A 22,198-nucleotide genomic window follows, 5' to 3' on the forward strand; every position below is an offset into this window, starting at 1 on the left:
GTGCCACCAGGGAAGCCCCTGCATATCTTTTTTTACTGTAACACAAACCTACTTACTTGCTTTCTTTTTTTTTTTTCCCCTGATTTCAAAGTAGTACACTTTTGGTTATCATTATATGTAAGCCTTCTCTATTAGCCATTTTTGGTCTGTTTCCACCCAGATTTATTCATATGTGGTTTTTTTTTGTTCATTTTCTTTTGTTTGATAGCACTGATTCATTTTGCTTTTTAAACTTGACTTGACTTTTTATTTTCTGAGTGGCAAGATGCATCACATATAAATTGAGCTATTTCTAGTCCATGTATTTTTAACACAGAATTCTAAACTTTGTAAAGTTGAATTGGGAGGCTTTTTATTCTTTGTATGTGTTCTCTGTCAAGCAGATTTTTTTTTTTGCCCCTCAATTTTGATATCTTTGAGGATACCTCACCTTTTTTTTTCATATTCTACCTTTTGTCCAGTTCTCCTTACTGGTACTTGTCAGCTTTCTTTAGGGTGAGAACCATTTTTCTGATTCAACACCTGTTTCTTACTGCTGTGAGTGGGGGCAGGTGATTCCCTGTCTCAATAGTTTCACATTCTCAGCCAGTTCTTCCCTAGCAATGAAGGTTAGATGCGTATCGGTTTCTTCTCTGGGTATATTTCTGAGTCCTACGTTGTACTAATGATAATTTAACCACTTTGATGCATGTTGCATGGTAGAATTCTTACTGAGACAGTTTAAAGTCTATCTGAGAACCAGTAGTTTAAATCTTGTGTCATCTAGCCAGGGGCAATGGTTCCCTTTAAGTTTAGAGGAGCTTTATTCCCTTAGTGTATTTAGTCAATCCATTGCAATATGTGGATTTATTCTATCTACTACCCAGAGAACATAGCTGAGCTGATGTGCCCAAAGTCAAAACCACAGAATGGCTTGTATTTGAACTGCTTTGCTCTTGTTTTTGACAGTCCTGATGGCCTTTCAAATCATTCTGATTCCTTTTTTTTCTTTTGCTTTGCTTTTAATTTCCAAGTATCTCCTTGGCACTCATAAGCATTTCTGTTTTTTTTCTTTTTTTTTCATTATTATCCTTTCTTCTCCCCTTTTCCCTCTGCTTTTTCTCACCTGTGTCTATAATTCATTTGTTAAGAGCTCATTTCATTAATAAATATTGGTAGGATTCAACCAGTGGTCTAGGATAGTAATGCTTTGTTGTTCCTGTATAAACACACTCCTGTATAAACCAGTACAGCAGATATTGTGTAGATTAAAAAAATTCTCTCATCTCAAATTTATTGAAAAGCTGAGATTGACAAAATATTTTTGACTTTCTAGTCTGATTATTTTCCACTGGCTTCCCCAAAGACACAGGAAACCTGGGTGGATTTTAGAGAGGCATATGAGATACCTAGACTTCGAGAGCTACAGCTTTTCATATTTTTCTCCCTCTCAGCCTTCTTAATAGTTGACATTGAAGTAGATAGGTGAAGAGATTAAAGGAGTTTCTAGCCACATTTTTTTCTCTCTCTTGGAGTAGCATTGACCTTTTCTTTGCGCTCTGGTGGTATTTGTGGCAATAAAAGAATAAAGCAGTCGGTTCATGGGAGTTAACAGCTGGAGCATTCACCTAACAAGCACCATTACCCCTCCTTTTTCTAACCTCCCAAATGCCCCAGCCAGGAGCACCTGCTTGAACTCCTACACGCCCCACCCAAATAGCCCTCATGTAGGCACACAGTGGCTAGAGTTAGGACTGTGGACTGTGGGTAACACAAGAGTGGTTGTGAATGTACATAGGAGACAACTCTTCGAAAATGACTGGGAGAGTTTTGGAGTGCTAATTCATTGTTTGGGGGAGCAGGTTTAGATGAATAGAGGAAGATTACAACATCATTTTAATAGTCTCAATCTCTGGAAGCCAGGAATATCATTCCATCGTGAAGCAGTTCCATAAAGATGAAAATTAGGTCCTAGAAAAGCAAAAAAAAAAAAAAAAAGTTAAAAAGATAAGAAAGAAAAGTAAACAATAAATAAGCAAACAGAAAAAACCCCTAACGATGAAAAAACAGATAAGAGACTGAACCAACAAAAACAAAACAAAAAGACAAAAAAAAGGAAAATAATTTTTAAAAAATTGGATGTGCTCATTAGATGTTATACAGTAGTGACTTGATCCATGTTCTTATAAATATGACCATTCCTTAAAACTATTCTGATAGGTAATAACTATTTCTTAAAATATTTTTTCTTATTAACCTGGTAATACAGTTAGTTTATCAGCATTTTAAAATAACATTCTTTCTATTTTAAAATGCTTAATCTTTATTTTTATTACATCATTAAAATGAATGCTTACTTCATATTGTCTTCTTTCACAATTCCAGAGGACTTCAAGATATTCTTAAATAGTGTGAAGTGATAAGGCAGCTTGACTTTGGAGGATTTACTGCCAGGGGCTTTCTGATCAAAGCCATGCTGTCACATGTGAGGTAGATAAGTCTTTTTAGCAAACAATAAGTAGTGTGTGAAGATGACAAAAGTCCTCAAAACATCCATTTAATATTTTGGCTTTTCCAAGTTATATGCTGAATAAGAAGTCACACTTTAAAAATTTTTTAAAATAATTCTATTACTTATATTGATTCCCTTCTTAAATCTTTAAGCGTTCTTCTTGATTTCCAACATGTGCTGTATAATATATTTCCAGAGATCAGAAGGGAGTTAAATTTTTTCCCAAAATCCTCTTCAAAGTTTAATTCTAACCATGGTTGATCTATGTGTCAGCACATTATTCATTTATTTATTTGTTCAAAAAACATTTATTGATCTCCTACTCCATGCCAAGTACTGTTCTAGATGCTGAAGATACCACAGGAAAAGCTAAAAAGATAAAAGTTCCTACCTTCACTTGGTGCTTATATCTGCTGATTTAGTGGTTTTTCTTCCATGGAGTTGCCTATCAGAAAATCTGTGTTTTATAACTCCATGCTAGCTTTGAAGATTAGTATATATTGGTCTCCCTTGTGTCCAAAGGTAAAGCCATTCATGGTTGTTTATGTACAGGTGTGCATTAGTCTGCGTGGGCAGCCATAACAAAATACCATAGACTGGGTGGCTTAAACCACAGAAACTTATTTCTCACAGTTCTGGAGGCTGGGAAATCCAAGATCAAGGTGCTGGCAAGGTAGGTTTTGTTCTGAGGCCTCTTCTTTTGGCTTGTAGATGGTCACCATCTTGCTGTGTGCTCACATGACCTCCTTGTGCTTGCTCAGGCAGAGAGAGAAGAGAGAGAGAACAAGCTCTCTGGTGGCTCTTCTTTTTTTTTTTTTTTTTTTTTAATTAATTTATTTATTTTTGGCTGCGTTTGGTCTTCGTTGCTGCACGCGGGCTTTCTCTAGTTGTGGCGAGCAGGGACTACTCTGTTGCAGTGTGCGGGCTTCTCAGTGCGGTGGCTTCTCTTGTTGCGGAGCACGGGCTCTAGGCCAGTGGGCTTCAGTAGTTGCAGCATGTGGGCTCAGTAGTTGTGGCTCGCGGGTTCCAGGGCACAGGCTCAGTAGTTGTGGCGCATGGGCTTAGTTACTCCGTGGCATGTGGGATCTTCCCAGACCAGGGCTCGAACCCACGTCTCCTGCCTTGGCAGGCGGATTCTTAACCACTGCATCACCAAGGAAGCCTGGTGGCTCTTCTTTAAAGGGTATTAATCCCATCAGACCAGGGCCTCACCCTGATGTCCTCATCTGACCCTAATTACTTCCCAAAAGCCCCATCTCCACATACCATCACATTGTGGGGGTTAAGGCTTCAACATAGGAATTTTGGGGCAACACAAACATTTAGTCCATAACAATGAGTATTGCTGAAAATGGCAAAAGTTAGTTGTCAAAAAGCCTTTCCATAGATTGTGTATACAAAGAGAAAAATAAACAATGGTTCCGGACAGTAGGACTTCTTCTGTCTGATCAGAGTTACTTCCAGGACTCTGGAGAGACAAATTATACCCCCATTTCTTGGATTATTCCTTATTCTTTGTACTTGGCAGATTTATTTGTCTTATTTTATCAGTCATCTTTTTCAATAATAGTGTGTTCTCATGCTTCATACTATCTGATTTCCTTTGTTACCTTTGTATTTCTCTGCTCTCATAACATCAAAATCTCTTAAAACTTTTGTTCTCCAACAGCCTTCCTGATCATCATTCAGAAGCTGAAGTAGCCAGATCATCTTTGGGAATCCATAAAGAACATGACCCACTTGGCTGCCTCCTTGGAGTACCTAAGGCAGTCATCCTAGATCCAGTCTCTTGTAGTCTAGCAACTACAGTGTTTCTCAAGTTGTAGCCTTTTGCTCACAGCTCTCTTCTGTGTCACTGATAACTTTCATCTCAATATTTCCCCCCTCAAGTTCTAAAACATCCCACTGTCCAACTTTTTCATCTGTGACATAATAGATCGCTCCTGTTTCTCGGTCTTTTTTTTTAAAAATTTTATTTATTTATTTATTTTTATTTTTTGGCTGTGTCGGGTCTTCATTGTGTGTTTTTCTGTCTTATGTCTTACTTTTCCTAACTTTACTTCCCCAGTGCTGAAAAGAATATAGTTACTTACTGAAATAAATACATATTTAATCTTACATTGAGGTTATTTTCAGATTTTTTTCCCATATCTTTCAAACTATTAAATGTACTCTAAAACCAAGATTAGGAATAAGTACTAGCTTACAAAGCCATGTGGACATCTTTCTTTCTTTTTTTTATTTGTATCTCTCTCAACCCATAGTGTTTTCCTACTATTCTATTTTCTCTTCCTTTCTTTGAGTTTACTGGCTTTCATCTATTTCCCGGGGTTTCAGACTAAGAGATCAATTACAGAAAATGGGCTTTGGATTTGAGCTTATACATATTATGAAACATAATGGTGTTGAGGGACTGACTAGAGGGAAATGAAGAAAGATGATGAAAAGATATTTTTGTTTTTCTTTTTTCTTCTCCTTAGCGTTGCCGTCCACTCTCTGCCAGTGACACGGAAATGAAAAACCTTGTGGGCTCAGCACGGGAGAAGGTGCCGGGGAAGTTAGGTGGTTCTGTGCTTGGTCTGTCAATGGAGGAGGTAAAGATAACTCCATTTCAGGCCTTTATGGGTTAACATAGGCTTCAGTGAAAATTAGTGAGTGATTCGTAATATTCATGACCAACTCATATCTTCTACTGAACATGGGAGAAATAGCTTCTCAAAAAAACAGCATCTTAAATGGAATTAATTTCTGCCTTCATGCTTCTTTTGTATTCTCGGTTCATAACTCTCTTCCTCTGTCCTGTTACCACATAGATTACAGTTTTTAAAATAGGTACTCACTTTATTTTATTTTCTCTTCCTCCATGTAGATCAAAGTTTTACGGAGGGTGAAGGAAGAGAATGATCGGAGAGGTGGATTTATTCGCATATTCCCTACATCAGAGACATGGGAAATATATGGGTGAGGTGACTACCTTTTTTTAAAATCTGTACTTCAGGTCAAGAGAATTGGATTAATTGTGACACAGTATCATCACTGCTCTCCACATGGTGCCTTTCTTAACATTTTTTGTTTATTTATTTATGACAGTATGAATATTACTCAACCCTGCATTATTCCTCCCTTTTTTCTAGTTCCCTTCCTCCTTCCTAACTGCCCCCTAACCCAGGGTTAGACACTGTCCTAAATTTTGTGGTTATCATTACCTTGATTTGAAAATAAAAATTGGTTTATCATCTATATGTGTGCTTAAACAGTAAATTGCTTATTTTTAATCATCTTTGAGATCAAGTTTACATGCAGCAGCATTCATTTTAAGTTTGATGATGAATTTTGACAAATACAGGCATCAATTTAATCACCACAATTAAGATATATAACATTCCATTACCTCCAGATGTCCTCTCATGCCCCTTCACAGTGAGTCCCCCCATTACCGTGAGCATCAAACATCTACTGACTTGCTTTATATCACTATAGATTTTCTAGAATTTTATATAAATAGAATCATACAGTATATATTTTTTGATGTCTGGATTCTTTTGTTTGGCATAATGTTTTTTTTCTCTTTTTCTTTTTTATTAGTCATCAGTTTTATACACATCAGTGCATACGTGTCAATCCCAATCGCCCAATTCAGCACACCACCATCCCCACCCCACTGCAGTTTTCCCCCCTTGGTGTCCATATGTCTGTTCTCTACATCTGTGTCTCAACTTCTGCCCTGCAAACCAGCTCATCTGTACCATTTTTCCAGGTTCCACATACATGCGTTAATATACGATATTTGTTTTTCTCTTTCTGACTTACTTCACTCTGTATGACAGTCTCTAGATCCATCCACGTCTCAACAAATGACTCAATTTCGTTCCTTTTTATGGCTGAGTAATATTCCATTGTATATATGTACCACCACTTCTTTATCCATTCATCTGTTGATGGGCACTTAGGTTGCTTCCATGTCCTGGATATTGTAAATAGTGCTGCAATGAACATTGGGGTGCATGTGTCTTTTTGAATTATGGTTTTCTCTGGGTATACGCCCAGTAGTGGGATTGCTGGATCATATGGTAAATCTATTTTTATTTTTTTAAGGAACCTCCATATTGTTCTCCATAGTGGCTGTATCAATTTACATTCCCACCAATAGTGCAAGAGGGTTCCCTTTTCTCCACACCCTCTCCAGCATTTGTTGTTTGTAGATTTTTCTGATGATGTCCATTCTAACTGGTGTGAGGTGATACCTCATTGTAGTTTTGATTTGCATTTCTCTAATAATTAGTGATGTTGAGCATCTTTTCATGTGCCCCTTGGCCATCTGTATGTCTTCTTTGGAGAAATGTCTATTTAGGTCTTCTGCCATTTTTGGATTGGGTTGTTTGTTTCTTTAATATTGACCTGAATGAGCTGTTTATATATTTTGGAGATTAATCCTTTGTTGATTCGTTTGCAAATATTTTCTCCCATTCTGAGGGTTGTCTTTTCGTCTTGTTTATGGTTTCCTTTGCTGTGCAAAAGCTTTGAAGTTTCATTAGATCCCATTTGTTTATTTTTGTTTTTGTTTCCATTACTCTAGGAGGTGGATCAAAAAAGATCTTGCTGTGATTTATGTCAAAGAGTGTTCTTCCTATGTTTTCCTCTAAGAGTTTTGTCGTGTCCGGTCTTACATTTAGGTCTCGAATCCATTTTGAGTTTATTTTTGTGTATGGTGTTAGGGAGTGTTCTAATTTCATTCTTTTACATGTAGCTGTCCAGTTTTCCCAGCACCACTTATTGAAGAGACTGTCTTTTCTCCATTGTATATCTTTGCCTCCTTTGTCATAGATTAGTTGACCATAGGTGCGTGGGTTTATCTCTGGGCTTTCTATCTTGTTGCATTGATCTATGTTTCCGTTTTTGTGCCAGTAGCATATTGTCTTGATTACTGTAGCTTTGTAGTATAGTCTGAAGTCAGGGAGTCTGATTCCTCCAGCTCCGTTTTTTTCCCTCAGGACTGCTTTGGCTATTCGGGGTCTTTTGTGTCTCCATACAAATTTTAAGATGATTTGTTCTAGTTCCGTAAAAAATGCCATTGGTAATTTGATAGGGATTGCATTGAATCTGTAGATTGCTTTGGGTAGTATAGTCATTTTCACAATATTGATTCTTCCAATCCAAGAACATGGTATATCTCTCCACCTGTTGGTATCATCTTTAATTTCTTTCACCAGTGTCTTAGTTTTCTGCATACAGGTCTTTTGTCTCCCTAGGTAGGTTTATTCCTAGGTATTTTACTCTTTTTGTTGCAATGGTAAAGGGGAGTGTTTCCATAATTTCTCTTTCAGATTTTTCATCATTAGTGTATAGGAATGCAAGAGATTTTTGTGCATTAATTTTGTATCCTGCAACTTTACCAAATTCATTGATTAGCTCTAGTAGTTTTCTGGTGGTATCTTTAGGATTCCCTATGTATAATATGTCATCTGCAAACAGTGACAGTTTTACTTCTTCTTTTCCAATTTGTATTCCTTTTATTTCTTTTTCTTCTCTGATTGCCGTGGCTAGGACTTCCAAAACTATGTTGAATAATAGTGGTGAGAATGGACATCCTTGTCTCGTTCCTGATCTTAGAGGAAACGCTTCCAGTTTTTCACCATTGAGAATGATGTTTGCTGTGGGTTTGTCGTATATGGCCTTTATTATGTTGAGGTAGGTTCCCTCTATGCCCACTTTCTGGAGAGTTGTTATCATAAATGGGTGTTGAATTTTGTCAAAAGCTTTTTCTGCATCTATTGAGATGATCATATGGTTTTTATTCTTCAATTTGTTAATATGGTGTGTCACATTGATTGATTTGCATATGTTGAAGAATCCTTGCATCCCTGGGATAAATCCCACTTGATCGTGGTGTATGATCCTTTTAATGTGTTGTTGGATTCTGTTTGCTAGTATTTTGTTGAGGATTTTTGCATCTATATTCATCAGTGATATTGGTCTGTAATTTTCTTTTTTTGTAGTATCTTTGTCTGGTTTTGGTATCAGGGTGATGGTGGCCTCGTAGAATGATTTTGGGAGTGTTCCTTCCTCTGCAATTTTTTGGAAGAGTTTGAGAAGGATAGGTGTTACCTCTTCTCTAAATGTTTGATAGAATTCACCGGTGAAGCCATCTGGTCCTGGACTTTTGTTTGTTGGAAGATTTTTAATCACAGTTTCAATTTCATTCCTTGTGATTGGTCTGTTCATATTTTCTGTTTCTTCCTGGTTCAGTCTTGGAAGGTTATACCTTTCCAAGAATTTGTCCATTTCTTCCAGGTTGTCTATTTTATTGGCATAGAGTTGCTTGTAGTAGTCTCTTAGGATGCTTTGTATTTCTGTGGTGTCTGTTGTAACTTCTCCTTTTTCATTTCTAATTTTATTGATTTGAGTCCTCTCCCTCTTTTTCTTGATGAGTCTGGCTAATGGCTTATCAATTTTGTTTATCTTCTCAAAGAACCAGCTTTTAGTTTTATTGATCTTTGCTATTGTTTTCTTTGTTTCTATTTCATTTATTTCCGCTCTGATCTTTATATTTCTTTCCTTCTGCTAACTTTGGGTTTTGTTTGTTCTTCGTTCTCTAGTTCCTTTAGGTGTAAGGTTAGATTGTTTACTTGAGATTTTTCTTATTTCTTGAGGTAGGCTTGTATAGCTATAAACTTCCCTCTTAGAACTGCTTTTGCTGCATCCCATAGGTTTTGGATCGTCGTGTTTTCATTGTCATTTGTCTCTAGGTATTTTTTGATTTCCTGTTTGATTTCTTCAGTGATCCCTTGGTTATTTAGTAGCGTATTGTTTAGCCTCCATGTGTTTGTGTTTTTTACGTTTTTTCCCCTGTAATTCATTTCTAATCTCATAGCATTGTGGTCAGAAAAGATGCTTGATATGATTTCAATTTTCTTAAATTTACTGAGGCTTGATTTGTGACCCAAGATGTGATCTATCCTGGAGAATGTTCCATGCGCACTTGAGAAGAAAGTGTAATCTGCTGTTTTTGGATGGAATGTCCTATAAATATCAATTAAATCTATCTGGTCTATTGTGTCATTTAAAGCTTCTGTTTCCTTATTTATTTTCATTTTGGATGATCTGTCCATTGGTGTAAGTGAGGTGTTAAAGTCCCCCACTATTAATTGTGTTACTGTCGATTTCCTCTTTTATAGCTGTTAGCAGTTGCCTTATGTATTGAGGTGCTCCTATGTTGGGTGCATAAATATTTGTAATTGTTATATCTTCTTCTTGGATTGATCCCTTGATCATTATGTAGTGTCCTTCCTTGTCTCTTGTAACATTCTTTATTTTAAAGTCTATTTTATCTGATATGAGTATAGCTACTCCAGCTTTCTTTTGATTTCCATTTGCATGGAATATCTTTTTCCATCCCCTCACTTTCAGTCTGTATGTGTCCCTCGGTCTGAAGTGGGTCTCTTGTAGACAGCATATATATGGGTCTTGTTTTTGTATCCATTCAGCAAGCCTGTGTCTTTTGGTTGGAGCATTTAATCCATTCACGTTTAAGGTAATTATCGATATGTATGTTTCTGTGGCCATTTTCTTAATTGTTTTGGGTTTGTTTTTGTAGGTCCTTTTCTTCTCTTGTGTTTCCCACTTAGAGAAGTTCCTTTAGCATTTGTTGTAGAGCTGGTTTGGTGGTGCTGAATTCTCTTAGCTTTTGCTTGTCTGTAAAGCTTTTGATTTCTCCATCAAATCTGAATGAGATCCTTGCCGGGTAGAGTAATCTTGGTTGTAGGTTCTTCCCTTTCATCACTTTAAGTATATCATGCCATTCCCTTCTGGCTTGTAGAGTTTCTGCTGAGAAATCAGCTGTTGACCTATGGGAGTTCCCTTGTATGTTATTTGTCGTTTTTCCCTTGCTGCTTTCAATAATTTTTCTTTGTCTTTAATTTTTGCCACTTTGATTACTATGTGTCTCGGCGTGTTTCTCCTTGGGTTTATCCTGTATGGGACTTGCTGCACTTCCTGGACTTGGGTGGCTATTTCCTTTCCCATGTTAGGGAAGTTTTCGACTATAATCTCTTCAAATAATTTCTCTGGTCTTTTCTCTCTCTCTTCTCCTTCTGGGACCCCTATAATGCGAATGTTGTTGCGTTTAATGTTGTCCCAGAGGTCTCTTAGGCTGTCTTCATTTCTTTTCATTCTTTTTTCTTTATTCTGTTCCGCAGCAGTGAATTCCACCATTCTGTCTTCCAGGTCACTTATCCGTTCTTCTGCCTCAGTTATTCTGCTGTTGATTCCTTCTAGTGTAGTTTTCATTTCAGTTATTGTATTGTTCATCTCTGTTTGTTTGTTCTTGAATTCTTCTAGGTCTTTGTTAAACATTTCTTGCATCTTCTCTATCTTTGTCTCCATTCTTATTCCGAGGTCCTGGATCATCTTCACTATCATTATTCTGAATTCTTTTTCTGGAAGGTTGCCTATCTCCACTTCATTTAGTTGTTTTTCTGGGGTTTTATCTTGTTGCTTCATCTGGTATATAGCCCTCTGCCTTTTCATCTTGTCTGTCTTTTTGTGAATGTGGTTTTTGTTCCACAGGTTGCAGGATTATAGTTTTTCTTGCTTCTCCTGTCTGCCCTCTGGTAGTTGAGGCTATCTAAGAGGCTTGATGGGAGGCTCTGGTGGTGGGTAGAGCTGACTGTTGCTGTGGTGGTCAGAGCTCAGTAAAACTTTAATCCACTTGACTGTTGATGGGTTGGGCTGGGTTCCCTCCCTGTTGGTTGTTTTGCCTGAGGCAACCCAACACTGGAGCCTACCTGGGCTCTTTGGTGGGGCTAATGACAGACTCTGGGAGGGCTCATGCCAAGGAGTACTTCCCAGAACTTCTGCTGCCAGTGTCCTTGTCCCCACGGTGAAACAGAGCCACCCCCTGCCTCTGCAGGAGACCTTCCAACACTAGCAGGTAGGTCTGGTTCAGTCTCCCCCGGGGTCACTGCTCCTTCCCCTGGGTCCCGATGCGCACACTATTTTGTGTGCACCCTCCAAGAGTGGGGTCTCTGTTTCCCCGAGTCCTGTCGAAGTCCTGCAATCAATTCCCACTAGGCTTCAAAGTCTGATTCTCTATGAATTCCTCCTCCCGTTGCCAGACCCCCAGGTTGGGAAACCTGACGTGGGGCTCAGAACCTTCACTGCAATGGGTGGACTTCTGTGGTAAAAGTGTTCGCCAGTCTGTGAGTCACCCACCCACCAGTTATGGGATTTGAGTTTACTCTGATTGCGCCCCTCCTACCGTCTCATTGTGGCTTCTCCTTTGTCTTTGGATGTGGGGTATCTTTTTTGGTGAGTTCCAGTGTCTTCCTGTCGATGATTGTCCAGCAGCTAGTTGTGATTCTGGTGTTCTCACAAGAGGGAGTGAGAGCACGTCCTTCTACTCCGCCATCTTGGTTCCTCTGGCATAATGTTTTTGAGAATTATCCGTGTTGTTGTGTGAAACAGTAGTAGTTCATTCCTTACTATTGTTATGTACTATTTCATTGTATGAATATAGCACAATTTTTTTATCCATTCACCTGTGTGGAATATTTGGATTTTGTCCAGTTTTGGGCTGTTCTGAAGAAAGCTGCTATTATGGACATTTATGTACAAGTCTCTGGGTGGATATATGATTTTATTTTTCTTGGATAAATACCTAGGGGTGGAATAGGTGGGTCCTATGAAAAGGGATAAGAGATAGAACCATTTTACATTTTGCCAACAATGAATGAGAGTTCCATTTGCTTCCCATCCTTGTCAACACTTGGTATTGTCAGGCTTTTTAATTTTTAGGCATTCTAGTGTGTGTGTAGTGTTTCTCTGTAGTTTTAATTTGCTGTTCTCTGATTAATAATGATATTGAGCATTCATGTGCTATGGGCCATTTGTGTATCTTCTTTTTTCCATTTAAAATTTTAAGATTTTTATCTTTTTATTATTGTGTTATAAAAGGCTCTTGATACAAGTCCTTTCCCAGATATTTACATTATAAATATTTTCTCAAAGTCTGTGGCTAGCTTTTTCTTTTTTATAACAGTGGCTTTCAAAGAACAGAAGTTTTAAATTTCAATGAAGTCCAATTGACCAATTGTTTTTTAAGGTTTATGCATTTCGTGTTTTCTAAGAAATCTTTACCAATGCCAACTTCACAAAGCTTTTTCTCTTTTGTTTTCTTCTAGAAATTTTGTAATTTTGGCTTTTATATTTAGGTCTATGGTATGTATTGATTTAATTTTTATGTGTGGTGTGAGGTAAGGGTTGACATCCATTTCCTTCCATATGGATGTCCATTTGCTCCAGCACCACTTTTTGAAATTACGTTATTGAATTTAACTTGGCATCTTTGTTGAAAGTTAACTGAAATATATATGTATGTATATTTCAGACTTTATTCATTTTCACTGATCTACATGTTTGTCTCAATATCTGTAGCTTTATACTAAGTCTTGAAATTAGGTAATGTAAGTCTTCCAACTTTGTTCTTTTTCAGAAGTATTTTGACTATTTTGTGTCCTTTGTATTTCCAAAGAAATTTTAAAATTTCTTTGTCAATTTCTACACAAAAGTCTGCTGACTTTTGATGGACATTGCATTGAACGTATAGATTAATTTTGGGTGAGTGGATATTTCAGTAATGTTGAATTTTCCAATCCATGAACATGATATATCTCTCCATTTATTTAGGTCTTCTTTGATTTCTGTTAGCAATGTTTTATAGTGGTTTCCAGTGTAAAGATCTTGAACATGTTATTAAACTTATCACTTAGTATTTCATGCTTTTGGATGATATTGTAAATGTTATTTTTTACAGCTTTATTGAGTTATAATTGACATACAATAAGTTGCATGTATTCAAAGTGTACAATTTGATGAATTTTCACATATGTATATATCCATGAAACTACCACCACAATCAACACAATGAACATATGCATCACTACCAAAAATTTCTTTGTTCCCCTCTGTAATTCTTCTCTCCTGCCCCTCCTCTTCCCTTCCCTGCCTATTTCTGTCCCCAGGCAGCTACTGATCTGCTTTCTGTCAGTAAGGAGGAATTTGCATTTCCTAGAATTTCATAAATAGAATTCTATTGGTTGTTCTCTTATTTGCTTTTCTTTTTTACCTGGCAAGATTATTTTTTGATTCATACATGTTACAGTATGTATCAATGGTTTAATTTCTTTTTATTGTCAAGTAGTATTCTATTATAGGCATATATCAGAATTTGTCTATCCTTTCATCTGTCGATTAATATTTAGGTTGTTCCCAGTTTTTTGTTATTGTAAAGGAAGACTCTATGAACATCTATATAGAAATTTTTGTATGGAACATGTGCTTTCATTTCTCTTGGGAAAATACTTACTTGTGGAATGAGTGGATCATATCATTGTATATGTGTAACTTTTTAAGAAACTGCCATATGGTTTACCATTTTACATTCCTATCATAAATGTATGAGAGTTCCAGTTCCTCCACATCCTCACCAACAGTTGGTATGGTCAGTTTAATTTTAGCTCCTCTAGGAGATGTGTAGTGATATCTCATTATGGTTTAATTTGCATTTTCCTAATGATTAATGATGTTGAGCATGTCTTCCTGTGCTTGTTTGCTGTTCGGTGATCAAATATTTTGCCCATTTTTTAAATGAGGTTATTTGTTTTCTTATAATTGAGTTATGAGAGTTCTTTATATTTTCTGGATATAGTTCTTTTGTCAGTTGTGGGCTTTGCAAAGATTTTGTCCCCCGGTATGTTACTTGTGTTTTCATCCTTTAAACAGTGTCTTTTGAAGAGCAGAAATTTTTAATTTTGATTAAGTCCAATTTGTCCTTTTTTTCTTTTAATTACTGTGCTTTAGTATCTAAGAAATCTTTGCCTATCCCAAGTTTTCTTCTATTTTTTTAATAGAAATGTTGTAGTTTTAAGTTTTACATTTAAGTCTGATCCATTTTGAATTAATTTTTGTATATGGTATAAGATATGGATCACAGTTCTTTTTTTTTCCAGATGGATATCCAGTAGTTTTAGCACCATTTTTTGAAGAGACTACCCTCTCTCCATTGAGTTGTCTTTCACTTTTGTGGAAAACTGTGTGGGTCTATTTCTTTATTTTTTATTCTTTCCCATTGATCTTTTTGTTTTTGTGCCAATACAGTGCCACACTGTCTTGATTACTGTAGCTTTATAAAAAATCTTGTTCTCACTTTGTTCTTTTTCCAGGTTGTTTTGGCTATTCTAGGTCATTTGCCTTTCCTTTTGGATTTTAGAATTAGTTTGTCAGTTTCTACAAAAAAGCCTGCTTGGGATTTTCATTGGGATTGTATTGACTCTCTAGATCAGTTTGAAGAGAATTGACATCTTAACAATATTGAGTCTTCCAACTCATGAACAAGGTATATCTGTCCATTTATTCAGGCCATCTTTAATTTCTCTCAGCAGTGTTTTGTAGTGTTCAATGTACAGGTCTTTTACATTTTTTTGTCAGATTTCTTCCTCAGTATTTAATATGTTTTGATGCTATTGTAAATGATTTTGTTTTGTTAATTTCAGTTTCTGATTGTTTGTTGCTAGTACATAGAAGTACAAATGATTTTTCCATATTGATCATGTTCCTGTGATCTTGCTAAACTCACTTATCAGTTATTGAAAGTTTTTGGAGATTCCATTGGATCTTCTGCCTAGCTGAAAATGTTGTCTGTGAATAAAGACAGTTTTCCTTCTTTGTTTCCAATCTGGATGTGTTTTATTTCTTTACTCTTGCGTGATTACACTGGCAAGAACCTCCAGCACAGTGTTGGATAGGACCAGTGAGAGCAGACATCCCAGTCTGGTTCCTGTCTAGGGTAAGCAATTAGTCTTTTGTCATTAAGTATGATGTTAGTTTTAGGTTTTTCATAGATGCCCTTTATCAGATTGAGGGAGTTCCCTTTTATTTCTCTTTTGCTAAGAGTTTTTATCAGAAATGGATGTTGGATTTTGTCAGTTGCTTTTCTGCATCTCTCGACATACTCATATGGTTTTTCTTTTTTGGTTTGTTAATATAATGAATTACATTGATTTTTGAACGTTAAACCCAACATTTCATTCCTGAAATAAACTCTGCTTGGTCATGATACAGTATCCTTTTTATATATTGTTTAATTTGATATGCTGAAATTGTATTTGGATTTTTACGTGTATGTTCATAAGAGATGCTGATCTGTAGTTTTCTTATAATGTCTTTGGTTTTAGTACGAGGATAAGATATATAAGATATTTCAGTCTTTGGTTTCTGGCTTCATAGAATGAGTTGGAAAGTGTTCTCACATCTTCAATTTTCTGGAAGAATTTATGGAGAATTGGTATTATTTATTTCTTGAATGTTTGATAAAATTCACTAGTGGAGCCATCTGGACCAGTCAGTTTCAATTTCTTTAAGAGATATAGGACTATTCAGGTTATCTATTTCTACTTTAATGAACTTTGGTAGTTGGTGTCTTTTAAGGCATCTGTCTGTTTCATATATGTTGTATTTATAAGCATAAAATTGTTCATAATATTCACTTATCCTTTTAATATCTATAGAATCTGCAGTGATGTTACTTTTCTCATTTCTGATATTGGTAATTTGTTTCTTCTCTCTTTTTATCCTATTCAGTCTGACTAGAGGTTTATCAATTTTATTGATCTTCTAAGACACCCAGTTTTTAGTTTCATTGTTTTTTTTCTATTTCTTGTACATTGACTTCCCCTCTAATATTTATTATTTCCTTTTTTTAACTTACTGTGGGCTTCATTTGCTCTATTTTTTTCCCCTAGTTTCTTTAGGTAGAAGCTGATGTCATTGATTTGAGACCTTTCTTCTTTTCTATATGTGTTTTAAGAGCTATAAATTTCCTATTAAGTACTGTTTTTGCAGCTTCCCATACATTTTGATTGTTGTATTTTTGTTTTTATTCTGTCTTTGGCCTGTGGGTTATTTATAAGTGTGTTATTTAGTTTTCAAATATTTGGGAGTTTTTCTAGAGGTTTTTCTTTCAGTGATTTCCAATTTACTTCTGTTGTACTGAGAACATATTTCGTGTAAGTTGAATATTATAAAATTTACTGAGACTTGTTTTATGGTTCAGAATTTGATTTATCCTGGTACAATGTAACATGTACATTGAAATATATATATTCTGCTGTTGTTGGCTGGTGTGTTCTATAAATGTCCATTAGGTCAAGGGATTCAACAGTTTTGTTCAGATCTTCTCTATTTTTAGTAATTTTATAATTATCAAGAGTCTGGTGTTGAAATCTCCCATTGTAGTTGTGACCTTGTCAGTTTCTCCTTTTGGTTCTGTCAGTTTTGCTTTTTATGGATTTTGGAACTCTGTTATTAGGTACATCTGCATTAGATTTGTTATGTCTTCTTCATAAATTGACTTCTTTATTGCTATGAAATGCCCCTGTTTATCCTGGATAATGTTCTTTGTCCAAAAGTCTATTTATCTGCTATAATATACCCACTCTAGCTTCCTTTTTTTTTTTTTTTTTAAGTTTAAGGTGTATATATAATGATTTGACTTACATCATGAAATGATTATCACAATAAGTTTAGTGAACATCCATCAGCTCATAGAGATACAAAGTTAAATAAATAGAAAAAAACTAAAAGAAAAACTAAAGAACTCTTAACAACTTTCATATATAACATATAGAAATATTACTTCTATTTATCATGTTGTACATTACATCCCTGGTACTTATTTATAACTGGAAGCTTGTACCTTTTGACTGCCTTCATCCAGTTCCTTCTCCCCTCACCCCTATCCACTCCAGCTTTCTTATGGCTAGTGTTTGCATGCTGTATCTGTTTTCATTGTTTTACTTTTAATCTATCTTGTGTCTTTATAGTTAAAGTAGATTTCTGTCAGAAAAGGAGGTCCTGCCATCTGTGGCAACATGGATGAACCTGCAGGGATAATGCTAAGTGCAATAAACCAGACAGAGAAAAACAAATATTGTATGATTTCACTCATATGTGGAATCTTTTTTTAAAAAAAGAAAGTAGAACTCATAGAAACAAAGTAGAATGGTGGTTGCCATGGGCTGGGTCAGGGGAAATGGGAGCTATGGGTCACAGGGTACAAACTTTCAGTTTTAAGATGAATAAATTATGGGGATTTAATGTACAGCATGGTGCTATGGTTGGGTTTAGATATGCCAAATGACTGTTTGTTTTCCATTTGTCTGATGTGTTCTTTGTTCCCTTTTTATTTTCCCCTGCCGTCTTTGGATTAACTCATTTCTCTTGCCTCTTTAGTTTGCTTTTTTTAAAGTGTGGTTGCTCTAGGGTGACAACATGCATCTTTTACTTACCACAGTGCACCTTAAAATAATGTTATACTATTTCAGGTATAATTTAGAAATTTTACAACCAGTATAATTCGATTTCCCCCTCCTGTCCTTTGGGCTATTATTCTCCTACATTTTATTTCTATATAAGTTATAAATCCCATAGTACATTGGTTATTTTTGCTTTGAACAGCTTAAGGAAATTTAAATATGAGGAAAAGTCTCATAATTACACATTTACTACTATTTCCTCTGCTCTTCCTTCTTTTGTGTTGATCAGTTTTTTATCTGGCATCATTTTCTTCCATCTGGAAAACTTCTTTTAGGATTTATTGTAGTACAATCAATTCTTTCAACTGTTGCTTGTCTAAAAAAGTCTCTCTTATATCGATACTTTCAATTTTTGAAAGATTTTTTTCAGTGGTTGTAGAGTTCTGGGTTGGCACTTTGCTCCCAACACTTTAAAAGTGTTTTGTTATCTTTTGACTTGCATTTTTCTGATGAGAAGTGTGCAGTAATTCTTACCTTTGTTCTTCTGTGCATAATGTGTCTCTTTTTCTCTGCCTGCTTTTTTTTTTTTTTTTTTAACATCTTTATTGGAGTATAATTGCTTTACATTGTTGTGTTAGTTTCTGCTGTATAACAAAGTGAATCAGCTATATGTATACATATATCCCCATATCCCCTCCCTCTTGCGTCTCCCTCCCAACCTCCCTATCCCACCCCTCTAGGTGGTCACAAAGCACCGATCTGATCTCCTTGTGCTATGCAGCTGCTTCCCACTAGATAGCTATTTTACATTTGGTAGTATATATATGTCAGTGCCACTCTCTCACTTCTTCCCAGCTTATCCTTCCTTCTCCCTGTGTCCTCAGGTCCATTCTCTACGTCTGCATCTTTATTCCTGTCCTGCCCCTAGGTTCTTCAGAACCACTTTTTTTTTTTTTTTTTTTAGATTCCATATATATGTGTTAGTATACAGTATTTGTTTTTCTCTTTCTGACTTACTTCACTCTGTTTGGCAGACTCTAGGTGCATCCAGCTCACTACAAATAACTCAATTTCGTTTCTTTTTATGTCTCAGCCTGCTTTTAAGATTATTTCTTTATGACTGATTTTCAATAGTGTGACTATGATGTATGCCTTGGTATCACTTTCTTCTTGTTTCTTCTACTTGGGATTTGTTGAGCTTCTTGGTCTGTGGGCTTATAGTTTTCATCAAATTTGGAAAACTTTTGGCCATTATTTCTTCAAATGTTTTTTTCCATTTCCCTCCTCTCCTTTTGGTACTCTGGTTACATGTTAAATTGGTTGATGTTGTACTATAAGTCTGGCTCTGTTCATTTTTTTATACTCTTTTTCTTTCTTCATTTTGGATGGTTTTCTGTTTCTCTGGGTTTGTCAGTTTAGTCATCTTTTTGTCTGCAGTGTTAAATCTTCTATTAATTCTATCCAATTAAATGTTCATTTCAGATATTTTACTTCTCATCTTTACAACTCCCATCTATTTCTCTTTATATCCTCTTTTTCTCTTTTTTTACAGTTATTTTCATGATTTCCTTTAGATTCTTGTGCATATATTATGTTTATAGTAGCTGTTTTAAAATCTTGTTCTCTCTGTCATTTCTGAGTCTGTTTCTATTGACTGATTTTCCTCTTGTTAATGAGTTATATTTTTCCTGTTTCTTCACATGTACAGTGATTTTTTAAAATTAGATGTTTTAATTGGACATTGTAAATGTTGTATTGTTGTGTTTGGATTTTATTGCTTCTTTAAAGCCCGTTGAAAGTTTTTTTTGTGGCCATACACTTAAGTTACTTGTAGATCAGCCTTATCTTTTTCAGCCTCATTTAAAAGCATTTTTATGGTTTGTTTAGAATAGCTTTTTGTTTAGGTGTAGGATAGTTCCACTACTGAAGACTCTTTTGGGGTGTCTGTTAAATGACCCCCATATTCAATGAGATCTCTCCATTCTGGCTGGTGGGAACTCAATCAATTGGCAGCCCTGTGTGAACTCTGGAAAGTATTCAGCTTACACTTTCTCAATGTTCTTTATCCTGACAGTTGCTCCTTGCGCAGCCTTGTGGACTTTCACCCTATGCCTGAGTAGATCTGTATTCATCCAAAGACTCAAAGGGTCCCTTGTGATGACTTTTTTGATTTCTTCTTATACGTAGCTTCTTCCTCTCCAGGGCATAGCTTTGAAAATTTTAGTGCTTCCTAGAACTTTGATCTCTGTCTTCTCAACACAGAGACTCTTGGGTTCTACTTGAATTCCTTCTCTTTCTGCACTGTCTGGAATTGCATCTGGGTGGGAAGGTGGAGCAATCAGAGGGCTCCCTTTATTTATTTCCCCCTTTCAGTTATCACAGTCCTGCACTGCCAGTTGTTTCATGTCTGGAAACAGTTGTTTCATATATTTTGTGTACTTTTCTAGCTGTTTATGGTATAAGGGCAGGTCCTATAGCAGTTATCATCTCATATGTAGAAACAGAATTCTGTTGATAAGTTTGTATTGCTTTTGAACTTTTTCTAAAAAACAATGGCACACTCTATGTATTCTTCCTTTTTCATTCAATATTATATTATTAAGGTTCATTTTGTTACATGTAGCTAGAATTCATTCTTTTTCAGTGCTTTATTTTATTCTTCTGTGTGTTTATACTGCTGTTAAATTTCCCATTCTCTTGTTGATGGTATTCGACTTCTTTCTGGTCTTTTGCTGTTAAAGACTGCTGTGCTCTAAATATGCTTATATGTGTCTCCTAGGTATATATCTAGGGATGGAGTATATCTAGGGCCATAAGATATGTGAATGTTCAACTTTAAAAGAGAATGCTAAAAAAAAAAAAAAGGTAATGCTAAATTGTTTTCCAAAGTGACTATATAAATTTATACTCCTGTTAGCAGTGCCTAGGAGATCCCATTGATCAGTATCTTCTCTAACATGTGGTACTGTCAACTTCTTAATTTTTGTCAAAATACTGAGTGTAAAATGGTATCTTATTTTGGTCTTGATTTGCATTTCTCTGATTACTAGTAAGACTGTACTTCATTATGGGGAACACATTTTTCTTCCTCTGGTGACTGGCTTCTGGTTGGGACATTAGTGGTTCTAGGCAGAGCCAAAACTTAGAGGAATAAAAGAAAGAACTAGTTCTTGTCTGTTTTGTTTTGAAAACGCAGCTGTTCATAGAGAAATCTTTTTATCTTGCAAAATATTCTATCCATGTAGTTTAGTTACACCTTATAAAGACCCAGGAATTCAGCAAAAAGATATTGCTTGCCTTTTCAAAATTAGACATTTATCTTTTGATACATTTTTGAAGAGGTTGAATATTTGCAGTTACTAGACAATATATCTTTTAATTAATGAAAGTGGAATCCTCTACTCTTAAGTTTTCAAGAGGCAGGACCCTAATTTGAGTACCTTTTTCTAAGGAACCAATCACAGATAATGTTGGGGTCTCTTAGGGAGTCCAGTAATGATACCTTCCTTTACTGGTTTGGTTTTGAACCAGTTGAGAAGACAAAGACTAAGATAGATGCAGGCCAAAATAATCACTTTCCATACTCCACATTGATAAAGTCTAGGTTGGGAGACTTGATTATATCTATCTGCAAGTTAATGCACTTTCTGTTGACCCTCAGAATTGGACAGATTTACATACCCATTTTTAGGCAAGGTTAGACTGAGCTGTGCATCAGGAACACCTGACCCTGTAGGAGCACCAGAGGATATGTGCTTCCTAAGGAGAGATTATCTCCCCAGAGAAAGAAGGTAGAAGCTTGTTGAATTTTTTCTAAATTACCAACCTGGTAAATCACTCCATCTCTCCTGGGACCTTTGAGAAAAGTGGAAGAGAGCACCAAGACTTTTAAACTAATTGAGTTATTTTCATGTAGTGTGGGAAAGATGTATTTATCTGCTAACAAATATGCCTTTTTAATTAATATGTATTTATTGAATATCAACAAGTAACTAGCACTATGCTTGGTGCTTTGGAGTAACAAATATTAGATGGAATCCTGGTCCTTTGAGAGTTAACAGTATTGATTATGGAGAAATTACTTATACATGTAATAAAAATAGCTCATATTTGTATAGCTCTTTGTAATTATGATGTACTTTATACACATCATTGTTATTCCCATTTTAATGATAAGGAAAATAAGGCTCAGTAAAGTAATGTGACTTATCCATGATCACACAGTGGGACTTGATTCAGGTATTTGAACTCCAGATCCTGCTTTTCCCTGCTGCATCATGCTGCTTTCCGAGAAGAGAAATTTTACTCTATGAGACAGCGTTTGACAGGTCCCTTAGGCATATGGTGAAGGCGGAGGTAGAAGGCCAGGACAAGGGCACCTCTGTAGACTTGGAGCAGT

At 35.9% G+C, this 22,198-nt stretch overlaps 1 protein-coding gene across 9 annotated transcripts in view; it reads left to right on the plus strand.

Annotated features, from left to right (window-relative positions):
- The window catches only part of TTLL5 (tubulin tyrosine ligase like 5), a 319,306-nt gene that overhangs the window by 78,564 nt on the left and 218,544 nt on the right, over positions 1-22,198 (plus strand). For all 9 annotated transcript variants that reach the window (XM_059914699.1, XM_059914700.1, XM_059914707.1 and 6 more), the window contains 2 exons: positions 4,972-5,085; positions 5,361-5,452. In XM_059914699.1, the coding sequence (XP_059770682.1) occupies positions 4,972-5,085; positions 5,361-5,452 (206 nt within the window). The remainder of the gene's footprint in view (positions 1-4,971; positions 5,086-5,360; positions 5,453-22,198) is intronic.

Source organism: Balaenoptera ricei, chromosome 2 (assembly GCF_028023285.1).
Source record: "Balaenoptera ricei isolate mBalRic1 chromosome 2, mBalRic1.hap2, whole genome shotgun sequence".
Taxonomy (NCBI): domain Eukaryota; kingdom Metazoa; phylum Chordata; class Mammalia; order Artiodactyla; family Balaenopteridae; genus Balaenoptera; species Balaenoptera ricei.